The 12654-nt window shown below is 32.4% G+C and overlaps 1 protein-coding gene across 1 annotated transcript; it reads right to left on the bottom strand.

The window, feature by feature from the left end:
• Positions 1 to 6654: 6654 nt before the first annotated feature.
• Positions 6655 to 12182, bottom strand: LOC148617954 (glucose-fructose oxidoreductase domain-containing protein 1-like). The gene is made up of 2 exons (XM_088585642.1): positions 11756 to 12182; positions 6655 to 9877 (listed from the first exon to the last, which is right to left on the bottom strand). Exons 1-2 carry the CDS (start codon positions 12015 to 12017, stop codon positions 8943 to 8945), a joined length of 1197 nt encoding a protein of 398 aa, XP_088441768.1. The 5' UTR covers positions 12018 to 12182; the 3' UTR covers positions 6655 to 8942.
• Positions 12183 to 12654: the final 472 nt, after the last annotated feature.

Below are 12654 nucleotides of genomic sequence, written 5' to 3'. Positions count from 1 at the left end.
CTTTTGTTACTTTGTTACTTTGTATGTATGATTTTAGTTACTTTATGTTCTTTGTTGTGTATGTCTGTTTTCCATGTCTGGTCTTTGTCCGTGGATTACATTCTTTTAATTACCGCTATAACCGTGGTTCCCTTGATTATTCTTAGCCAAACTTGGTCCCATGCATTGTCCGCAACACCTCCTCAACGACTTGCAGGGTAGTTATGAAACTTAATTGTTCTTGACATGGCATGCAGATTAAGTACCAAATGATATGGCGTGCACGTGAAATGAAATGACATTAATTTTATAAAGAGCTACCATATATATGTAACAGAACTGGTAATTGGGAGTGCGCAAGGTTATCCCACATGCTCTCGGAGGATGAAATCATTGGCGTACTAGATACCTAAACTCAGAGACAATATACACTCCCTGATAAACTGTATCAACTTAAAAATGCAATATCCTCTTGAGACAAATAACCGCTTCAAGAATTCCTTCGTATCACTGGTAGGCTATAGACTTTGCCATGAATACTTCTCTTAAAATAATTACGCAGAGAGTCTTTCTTTTCTTTTTGCTACCATTGCAGTCGAAAAAGAGATTGTGTACACTCTTTATTAACAAGGCGTTTCGACAGACAATAGACACCCGACGGATACAGAAAGTGGCAAGGTATTAGGGTTTCCAGATTTTAACTTTAGAATGGACCAATGATTTTTTCTAACTTCGCAAAGTTGTTTAGTGCCATAAAATGCAGGTTAAGATAAATTTTCATCAAATTCTAAAATGCAGTTTCGAGTTAGGTCATTTTGAACATTTTGTCCCCCCTTTTCACCATTACTTGGTGGGGTATCACTTAATGTTCCATTAATGCGCTATTTTTATTTCAAGCGATTTGTATTTATATAGTCTCACTTTTGAAAATGTCTGTAGGCGTTTTTTTTTTTTCAGTTTCCTGAAATTTTTGTCTACCCCAACGCTGATACTACCGCATTCTTGTTTGCAGTCATAATAAAATGCTTAATAGGTCACTGCATAATACGACCATTGAGGCCAAATCGAGAAAAATTGGGGCATGTATGGGCAACTTTCAAACTGTACACATCGCTCCGGAGTGTTTGCAGTCATAATAAAATGCTTGACAGGACACAGCATACAACCATAGCGGCCAAACCGAGAAAAGTTTGTGCATGTATTGGCAACATTCAAGCTTGATATAGCTCTGAAATAGATTGTAAGTGTAGAAGCAAACGCTTATAGAGACGAAGATAAGTATAACCTATTAAACAAGTATTTCTCATCGATATCAAAAATTGGTGATGATAACATAAATCTTCCTGATTTCCCAATTAAAACTCATGATAGACTTGATATACCAACAGCAACTTTACAGGACATTGTCGACGTCATTCAAACTCTCAGGCTAAATAAGGCATCAGGACCAGACCTGATAAGTCATAGGATGTGAAACATATGCCCCAAAATTATTGCTAAGCCACTAGAATTAATATTCAATAGATCCTTACAGAACGGTATATTTCCCTCGCAGTGGAAACTTTCAAACGTGATTCCAATTTTCAAGAAAGGTGATACTTCATTACACTCTAATTACAGACCCATTTCTCTAATAAGCTGTGTTGGGAAAGTAATGGAAAGGGTTGTTTATAAGTACATTTACAACCACCTTCATGCAAACAATTTAATATATAAGTTTCAATCGGGACTTCTAACAGAACGATCCACAGTTCACCAGTTAATTGAAATGTATAACAATGTGCTCTGTTCATTGGAAAAGAAAGGAATGTCATGTTATGTATTTTGCGATTTCTCAAAGGCCTTTGATAAAGTATGGCATCGGGGGTTATTGCATAAAATCAAATCATATGGCATACAAGGTAAACTTTTGGATTGGTTTCATAGCTATCTTAAAGATAGGAAACAACATATAGTCAAAATGACTTCTTCGTCAGATCTCTGCAATACGTCGGCCGGGGTGCCGCAAGGCTCAGTATTAGGTCCCTTTTATTCATAATTTATATAAATGACATAGCTGATAGTCTATTTTCCCTCTGTAGGATTTTTTGCTGATGATACATCTTTCGGCTACTCAAGCAACAACATAACAGAAATAAAAAATGTTATTGATCACGATCTTTTATCGTTGGACAAATGGTCAAAAACGTGGTTAATGGACTTTAACCCAAATGAAACAGAAATTGTGATGTTTTCAAAATCGATCTTCCAACTATAAATTTCAGTCTGAACGGAAAAGACATTCCGCTTAACACAACTCATATATGGGAGTTACTTTTAGTGACGACGACGCAAAATGGAACGAACACATAGAAAATCTAGCTACCTCGATTAAAAAGCATCGTAGTAATCTTCGAAAATTAAAATTTAAACTTTCTCAGAATCACTTAGAAAAACTATTCACAGTGTATATCCGACCTTTATTTGAATATGCATCAGAAGTCTGGGATAATAGTGGGATAGTAAACACTCAAAAGCTAGAAGCTTTACAACTCGAAGCTGCTAGAATAATAACACGCTTACCGATATTCACCAAATCGGAGCAAGTATATCGAGAAATTGGATGTGAAAAACTAGAAGATCGAAGAAAACGTAAAAAATTAAATTTATTTCATAAAATATATAATAAAATGGCTCCGGATTATTGACAAGATCTAATGCCACCGAAGATTCAATCTACTACAGTATATACGCTTCGGAATGGTGAAGATATTATTGTTCCCTTTTGTAGGCTGTCGGTGACTCGTGAATCTTTTTTTCCATCAACAATAGTTGAATGGAATAAACTAGATAGAACATTAAGGGAGATTCAGACACCCAAACAATTCAAATCGTGTTTACTGAACACCAGTGACAAACACTTCTGCTACGGCCCACGAAATTTAAATATTCTGATCACTCAACTTCGTAATTCTTCATCCTTCTCTATGATTTGTATAGAGTCTATATTATACTAAGTCCACCGTGTCATTGTGGTCATACGTACGAGACTGCTCACCATTACTTTTTTGTATGCCCTCTTTATAGCAATGCAAGAACCAAACTAATGAGCGACCTACAGTTGGTTCTTGAATTTTGCAATATAGACCTACATCTACTTGTTGGTCTTGCAGAAAATCTATCAGAAAAAAAACAATATCAGGTTGTGTTGGACTGTGTATATTCCTTCGTTAAATGCACGAAAAGATTCCTTATTGCTTGAGCTGAATTAGTACACATCACATCACATCACATCACATCTCACCACATCACCTAAAATTATATTTTTACCGTCTCGTCTTAACTTTGTAAAACATAAATAACACTATTGAATTTGTATGCTTATACTTTATTGTAATTATTACTATTTCAGGAGAAGACTTCACAAGTATGTTATTTTACTTGTGTCTGATCCATTTTGTTTATTACAAATAAAATATGTTTAAATTAAATTATTGTAATTAAATATATGCCATACCATAAGATTCTGACGGAAATTAGAGTGGTTAAAGGACTTATCAATGAGAGATTCACAATTCGAAACATAAATACAGGGGTAAATATGACTTAAGAACAACTATTTGATTTTTTGTTGATTTTGTATTTTTTAATTTAATCTTAGCCCAAAAGGGTTCATGGTATTATTCTTTGTGATATGGAACAGTGAAGTACGTACAACTATACAAGATTCCATACATTAAATAACAATATCAAAGAGATCCGTACACTTGAACTCAAGTTACTGCACAAACAATCAGGGCGGGATCCAGAGATTTTGAAAAGGAGGGGGTGCCAGCCAAGGTTCCTCAGAAAAAGGCGGGGTGCTAGGACATTATTGCCTTTTTTGTCAATTGTACACATGAAAATGACAAATTTGCAATAAAGGGTGCCAACCTCATGCACCCCATCTGGATCTGGACGATTTTTAAGAGATCCATGTACTTATACTTAAGTTATTGCTCAGCAGGGGCAGATCCAGACACTTTGAAAAGAAGTGGTAACTGCCGGGGTTCCTCAGAAAAACAGGGTAATAGGACATGACAAATTTTTCAATTTTAAGGAGGGGTGCCAAACCTCTGCACCCCTTTGATTCCCCACTGCGCAGACAATTTCAGAGATCCAAACACTTGGATTTTTTTGGGTAAAAAATTAGAAAATAATAGCCTGGAACTTCCTTTCAGAATATCAGGACTATAAAACTTCCTCATAATGATGTTGCACAAACTGTGAATTAAAATTTTATTTAAATATTTTAGGAAAACAGAAAAGTAACATAAAACAAAATAATAATGATTACTACAGCACAGGTCAAGTTGATTTTTGTCTTTTTCACTTTGCATGGTATTCAAGAGCAGATGATGAGCATGGCATACACTGCTCCAGGTAACACAATGGGAACAAGCATGGTAAGTGAAGGTAATTGTATGAAATAAACAAAATGGTCATACAACCACTGATCTGGCACTATATTCTCAATAAAGAAATCTTTATTTTTGAATGCTCATTATTTGATCCCTGAAAAAATTTTGATTTTTTTATTAGCTTAGTAGAAAATTGTGTTTTTTGACCAAGTTAGCTGCCCGTTTTTTTTTTTTAATGGATTACAAAGAAATGACTCACTATAATGAAATGAGATGATGAGCTACAAATATACTAAAAACACATGATTTCTATATTTGTTAAAGTTACCTTTGTCTTGAAAACTATAAAAATAAGGTGGTAGATATATAATGTAAATTTTACATAAAAGGTACTGGGAACATGTATTGTTTTATAATTTGGGGTATTTTTTGTCTCTAACAATATAGACGTAAGAACAGCATAATTTAGCCAAAAATTGAATTCTAATTTTCATTTTTCGTTTACATGCAATATAAACGCAGACCCTCCTTTTTGTGTTCAAAGTCCAATAACACATAACCAAAAACAAAAAAATCAGAAAAAAAATGACAACTTCAGAGACCTTCCTTCAAGAAAAAAGGACAAAAAATTGTACTAATCATTGTTAGTACCTATAAAAGCATTGTGAGTTATTATAGGCCATGTGGAAAGACAAGCAGACTGACAGACAGATACTTCTACAACATGATAGGTTGAAATTACATTTTTCCATACTCTAATGTTAGGATGGCACCAGATCAGAAAATAACATGCCAGACAACTTCTAGCATTGCTTGAGTAACAAACAGACAGACAGATGAAATGATTGCAGTACATTAAAATGGTGAAGGAAAAAGACTAAGGTACAAAAACCAACCCAAGCTGTACTGTAGTTAACTACCGATATACATATTGACTACAAAGATGAAAATATCCTGCCATATATTTGTCATGAGTACATTAATCTATAAGAACAAATTTAGACTATTCCTAATTCAACATGTATGTTTGAAACATCCTTTTCAATTTGTGTCAAGAAAAACAGTTTGAATTGAAAATTTTAATTTAATAAGAAAGAAAATATTTTTGAATTAAAAAAAAATATCAATTTAAACTCTATACAGTTTTAACACCTCAATGTTGCATCTTTAATAAAAAAACATGGGGCATAAAATCTAATGGAATGATTTGCTAGTTATTGAAAATATTTTTTTTTATTTGAGGAGGGATCAAATACCTGGTACGTAATTTCTTAACCGGAAAAAGTATATACATGTTCTATGAAGTAGCCTAAAGTTATTTCCACATAGCTCAGATCTACAAATAAACATCAATAAATAAATTGATACATTTACAATGTAATAAATATCTAGTGGTTAATTACAATATACAAATACAAACACGCACAGTAAACAACAGGCTTCTATCAACTGATTGGCTCTTTATTTTATTGCAACCACTTACATGAAAATTCATTTTGCTCGAATTTTAGATGTACACATATCAATTTTTCTTGATAGGTTTACATACACAGTGGCAATCCAGAGAGAGGATTTCTTGGGTTGAAACTTCCTTTTTAGGAGGAAAATTTCGTAATTTTTTTTTTTATTTCCCCCTACTTAATGTTTACCTTTACTAATAATAAATTAACCCAATGTAATATTCTTATCTATAATTGGACTAATGCTGAAAATTGCGTAGTGCAATATGTCACATCAGACAATTCAATGAGCATATGATTCTTGTAAGGTACAAAAAAAAAAATGCAACATGACCTTAATGGTCACCCTGTGTTAAAATCATTTGTAATTATGAAATATTATTGCATAATATGAATAATGACATAAAGGAAACATTCAGAATTTGAAATCTTACGGACCAGTTTCTACAAAAATCAGGCAGTAGCTGTAGAAAATAACACTACCGTGATAGTGTTATTTGACTATCTGACATACCAGAGGCAGGTAGGTAGAGATGACATGATGTTCAATATTACAAATGGTCCCTTTAAGATTGTAACTGTTGTTTGATTAGTGGATTTTAGACATTCATATCTTAGATTATTGATTTTTGCCTGATTCTTACAAGGACATGTGCTTAAAGTTTACCTGAACTGAGGTTATATTCTTCTCATTCTTACAACCAAAGGTCTATTAATAACCATTATGTATTTCACCTGTAACTAATACAAAATTTAGTATAAATTCAAAACTACATGTATGTCACTTTTGGTTCAAGATACAATAGTTGCCTTTGTCAATATGATACCAGCAACAGTTATGTTAGATGATGCAGTAATCCATTTCATGTGAGGGCTTGGATTTTTTGTGTTTTTTGTTGAATGATTTTTTGCTTTCAAAGGTCATAAAATACTAGAAGAATTATAGGTACATGTATAACATGAAACTTAAAACCTTTATGTACAAGGATGCACAGTACAATTAATTTTATGAAAATGCAGTCAATTTTTTAGGAGAAACTACGAAATTTATGATTCAAGTCAACGCTTGGGAAACACTTCTTAGTTGATAAGTTAATGTGCTAAATATAAAATGCATGTTTACATGTACAGGAAAAAAATTGTCAAATTTGTTCATATACTGGTACTATGAATTTAGAAAAATTGCAGTTTTTTTTTTGTTATTATTGATAAAATATGTGACTTACTTAGAATCAAAATAATAAAAGCACACAATATAGAACATTTATCATTTTGTTGTAAAAATCTCCTCAAAATTGAAAAAAATTGAAATCATATTTTTTTACTAAAATGACAAAATCGCAATAGTTAATGCATGCAGTAATTTCTAAGTTTACGTGTTATAGAAAAATATTTCATGTGATATAATTTGACCTCTTTTGGAAATCAGTGATTGCTTTGATGTGGTTTGTAAAATAGTTTTCAGTGCATGTTGTGATTATAATGTTAGAATTTGTGCATCTGAAGTTTATGATCAAATAAAGTATTGTCTACAGTACATGTATATGTACCCAGTATATGAAATATCATCTCTTGAGTTAAATATAATTCTAAAGAATGATATGGTCACTAATCAGTGTGATTGTCAAATACCTAAATTGTAAGAGTAATATCATAAAGTACATCTACAGGCCCAGAGACAAAATAATACCTGTGATTCTGCTTATCAAACAATAATTTTTTGGACTGGCCTTGAAAATTACAATGAAAACTTTTGACATACATTGAAAAATTATTGTATAATTAAAAAAGCTTGTTTTGTCTGCCTCACAGTTCCTGCAAATCCTAACTTAAATGTACATTAGTAGAACACACAGGTATATGTTTTGGCCTAATAAACAATTCATATCATTTATATTTTGATTTTTCAAACATTCCACCCATTTTATAGAGTGTAGCATTAGAAATGTAATGTGCTTTTTTCACAATCGCTTCTAGCTCATACATGTATTTCTTTTGAATTCAAAAAGGTTATCTCTGTTTACATATCTTAATTCTTTTTCCCATTTGTTAAGTTACTTCTAACCAGTATCAATTCTCTATGAGAAATTTATTTGTTCACCGAGTTTCAGATATGAGATTTTTATTTGATCTTCTTCCATGTTTTCAATTCAAAATTAGTATTTCATAGGCAATTTACATGTAGTTAGAAGGGTTATATTTTGGAAACCTCAAACAATATTTCTCTTTCAGTGTTAATATCAACATTAACGGGCCCAAATTTGCAGTTAAGTGTAGAAGGTCTTGAATTTTTTTTTCAAGTTTCAAATCAATGATCCACTAGAGTAAAATCACAAGTCCTCATGTAAGTGAATAAAGCTGAAGGTCCAAGACCTGGGTAAATGAAATTTGACAGGTCCTAAGTCAGAAATTGAGGATCCCAGACCTCGGACCACTGACAATTTAAATCTCTTCATAAATTTTAACAAAAGTTTTATATTATTACTTAGAATTAATTTGTATATAAAATCACCTACATGTATCTTATGTGACCATAAATTCATTCTCACTTTTGGAGGTCATACAGAAAGATTTGGCCTAAGTTTATCCACTGGTTCACTTAACATGTACATGTATATTTAAATCTAATAATACATATTGAAAAATACACTTAATAAAATGTTTACAAGAAGGGCTTGAATATTATAAATGTAAATGCAGACATACATTTTGAGAATATCTAAATATTGCTTGAATTTTGTATATAAGTAAAATTACCCATAATACATGACTATTACATATTACATGTATTTTACTTGATTGCTGTATACAATGTAAAAATGTAATAAGCCTAGCCTTATATAATTAAAAGTCAATGCATTCTTCTTACTGCTGAAATTTTGTAATAGTTCTGCTCAGTCCAGCTGTAATCAGTTTAAGCTTGGTCAACATCAGAATCCAAAACTGCAAAAATTAACCAGGAAAGTAAAAACTTAACAAAATAACAGAAAATTACTATCTTCAAAAAAGAAGAACAATACTTATCATACGTATATGTACACACACAGTACATGTACATTTTACAAAACTAAAAAAAAAAAAGACTTCTTGAGGACTACCCATTTGAATACAAAGGAGAACATCATTACTTTTTGGTACTATATGACACTGTGTTCTTCTTGTGTGCAGGAGACAAGAAAGGATTTGGATCAGGTTCCTCCTTAGGAATCTCAATTTTTACCCATTCTTTTGATTTGTTAGATTTCCTTATTGCATCAACAACAGTTTGAACATAAAGTGAATCTTCAAAGTTTGCAGCAACTTTAACTGGTTCTTGGCTGTAGCTTTGTCTCTCTTCTTCCTTATCAAATGCATCTCTCACTGATTCTATTAGTTTAATAATTCCCTTCAAATATGGTGTAGGAATTTCATGCCTTGTCTTCTCAGAAACACCATAGCGTTGTTCTTCTTTGAAGTTGATAGGGTCAAAATGAAGAAGCTCTTCTTTTATGGAATCATTTTTCTGACCATATAGATCAGCCCCTCTTATGCTTAGTCTACCTTTGTTGCCGACTATCATGATTTCTTGCCTGAAAGGTCCATGGATATGACTGTTAATTGTCATGGTAACACAGGAGCCATTTTCTAACTCTAATTGGGCAGAACAGAAGTCATCACTTGTGATTTCTCGGATACCTTTGATTTTATCTGTCTGCTTTGTGTATGTTTTGAGCATGCCATGAGCTTTAACAGCCTTTTGCCCAGTTAAGTAGGTGACTATATCAATGATATTACTGCCAACAGTATTCAAAACACCTCCACCCATTGTTTCATCACAGCTCCAATCAAAGTGGTCCTTTGGTCTCATCTCATAGTGAATGCTTACTTCACACATAGAAAAATCACCAATATAGTCTTTCTCTATATACTGCTTTGTTTTGGTAATAGTTGGAAGAAATCTAAGTCCAAAAACTACAAGTGAGAGAAGTTTGGGGTAATAACTAGCTGCATTTACCATTTTTAAAGCATCAATTTGACTAGGGCCTGCAGGAGCACCACATAAAACATGTTTTCCAATACCTAAGATAAAAGAAAGAAAATACTTTAATATTTTATGACTAGGACTATAAGAACAAGTGTACAAATATATGTTTGGAATAGAATCTGATTAATTGAACTTGACATTAACATGATTCATTCATTTTTCTGCTCAGCAGATTTTTTTACCCCTGCTACTTTCAACAGGAGTTAGTGAACTTCATGTACAAACTGGTACATATACATGTATAGCCATCCTCATATTTAACAGTCTGTCACTATCTAAATGAACTACTCAACTAAATCTTTTATAATTTGAAAAAATCTTTAGACTATAAAACAATATTAAGTTACATAATGATGGATATTCATTGCCCATTTAAGGGTTATCAGATCAACTTTATCTAGTGTCTAAGAGTCTATGGTAGTAAATGATGGTCATCTTAAACATGTAATTTATCAGATTAAAACTGCATTTATTGATCATGTTACTAAATATACATGGATGTACATTGTATAATCAAATATATGTTCCTAAAGGATGGTAAATAATGATAAATAAAAATTAAGAAATGATTCCTGGACGCCGCGCTTTATGCTTAATTTAACATGGGTAGGCACTATATATATGTATTTCACATTATTTTTCTTCGAGCATTAGCCAGGTGTAAAATCTTGACAAATTTAGAGCCTACACATGTTAAAAAATGCAATCCAGGAATTATTTCTTTCTGACATGACAAAAAAGTCATTTTTGTTAGCAAAGCACTCGTTAGGAAAACGAAATATTTGGCTAACCATATTTTTTTAACAATAAAGTACTTCAACTGTTTCAACAATAACATTTTAAATACACATATTAAATTTATACTAAGAAGTAACCTTCATAATAAGAAACAAAAATTTAACCACATTTACAAATAAACAAACCGATGAAATCGTGTCATGATGTCACATCAAATTATGTAGATATACAGGTACATGTAGGTCATTCATTCATGGTGGAAATAAATGCTAGGTCACTAAGGTTGGTCTAATAAAATACCAACAAATCATGGTCCTCTGATGAAATACATTTCAGTTTTTTTTTAATTGCATTTCAATGTTGATTTGCTAGCATGATCATGTTCTTTCTTAAGAGGTGTTATTGACTTTGCTGCTTTTATATTTCGTGAATGATTAAAATCGATGAATACAATCAAAAGTGACCCATTCATTACAATGATTGCGCAAGTGCGAGCAGGGTTTTATGCTATTTACAGACCTCCTTTGTTTACAAAGTAACCCATCATGCCATGTTAGAAGGACCTGATATACTGTGGGTAAAAAGTATTCTGCAAGGTGGCAGAAAAGGGTTGACAGCTCTTGAACTTAATTTTTAAAATGAAACTGGTGTTGAAAGCGACACTGTGTCTTTATCACAAGAATAGATTTGGTGAATACATGTATGTCAGAGACAACTACCCCATCTGGATGAAAAATGTCAGCTTAAGGCCACCCATGGGTCTTCAATGGATGACAAGGAAACCCTCACACCGCAGGGCAGGCTGCAGCCGGCCCTAAAACAACATTATACACAGGTACTTCTAGATGTCAGTATTCTTGGAATTTATATGGTACATGGCAGGTTAACAGTAAAATCTGAAACCATCCCAAATAAACACAAGTTCATATTCCTAATTATTTCCGGAGCTGATCAAATTATAGTCCAAATTTTCACTTGTTTTGTTGTGATAAAATGAAACTACAAGAATCAGAGTAAGTTCACAACTCGTAAACCCCTTTTATGCCACCTTGTATGATTCTTTTAACCCATAATATATCAGATCCTTAATTTTCATTTCAAGCCTCCCTGGGTAATAATTAAGTCCTCTAAGATGTGACACCTGCTTCATATTAAAAATTTATCATGAGTCATACCTAGGGCTTTTACAGTTATTGCAGACTGTTGATGAGGAGGACAGCTAACAACAATCACATCCACATTTCTATTCAACAAAAGTTCATCAACTTTAATAACATAAGATGGAATTTCAAGCTCAGCTGCAAGTTCAACAGCTTCTTCTTTCGTCCTACCCCATAAAGCAACAACTTTGAACCCACAAGACTTCAAAAGAGGAACATATGCACGAACAGATGAAGGAGTTCCAATGACGCCTATGCCTGGTAGCATTTTCCTCATGTCTGCTTAAATGCAAGACTACCATCGGATGCAAATTTTGAAGTTTTACGTTTCCATCAATCTGTTTTAAATTAGAATTGAACTGATCTACTACAACTTAAGATTTGATCATGATTGACATCAGGAAATCCGTCGAAATTCGTCAAAATTTTTTCTCGCTGTCATATCATTTCTTTACCCGATAAGTAAAAAAGATTTCTTTTAAACGCATATGTGACTTCAATAAAATTGTAATTTTAACATAAACATCGGATTTTAATCCGGAAAATCTTATTTTGGTTTTCTATTTTTCTACTTCTGTATACCATATACCTGTCATTAATTGCAAGTCTATATAAGTTCGAAAATACTTGTAGCTTGTTAGTTCAAAATTTTAATAAATGATTAAAGTGATTATATGTACAGTCACGAGGGGTAACTTAACTGGTAAATTAAAAAGGGTACAGGTGCTCGGCCCAAAAATTTTTTACCCACCCCATTCATATATATGTAGTGCATTTATGTAACCTATTCATATATAAAAATGCATGGTGTTAATCAGTTTAATTGTGTTTTTTTTATGTTTGTCTAAATGTCTTCTGAGTGTATATGTTTTCTTGTTTTACTTACATGCATGATTATGTATGACTGTAAATAT

The sequence above is a fragment of the Perna viridis genome, chromosome 5, assembly GCF_037379345.1.
Source record: "Perna viridis isolate PV_CMFRI_1.1 ecotype Kerala chromosome 5, ASM3737934v1, whole genome shotgun sequence".
Lineage (NCBI taxonomy): Eukaryota > Metazoa > Mollusca > Bivalvia > Mytilida > Mytilidae > Perna > Perna viridis.
The sequence above is the reverse complement of the archived record's forward strand: the minus strand, read 5'-3'. Positions and strand labels throughout refer to the sequence as shown.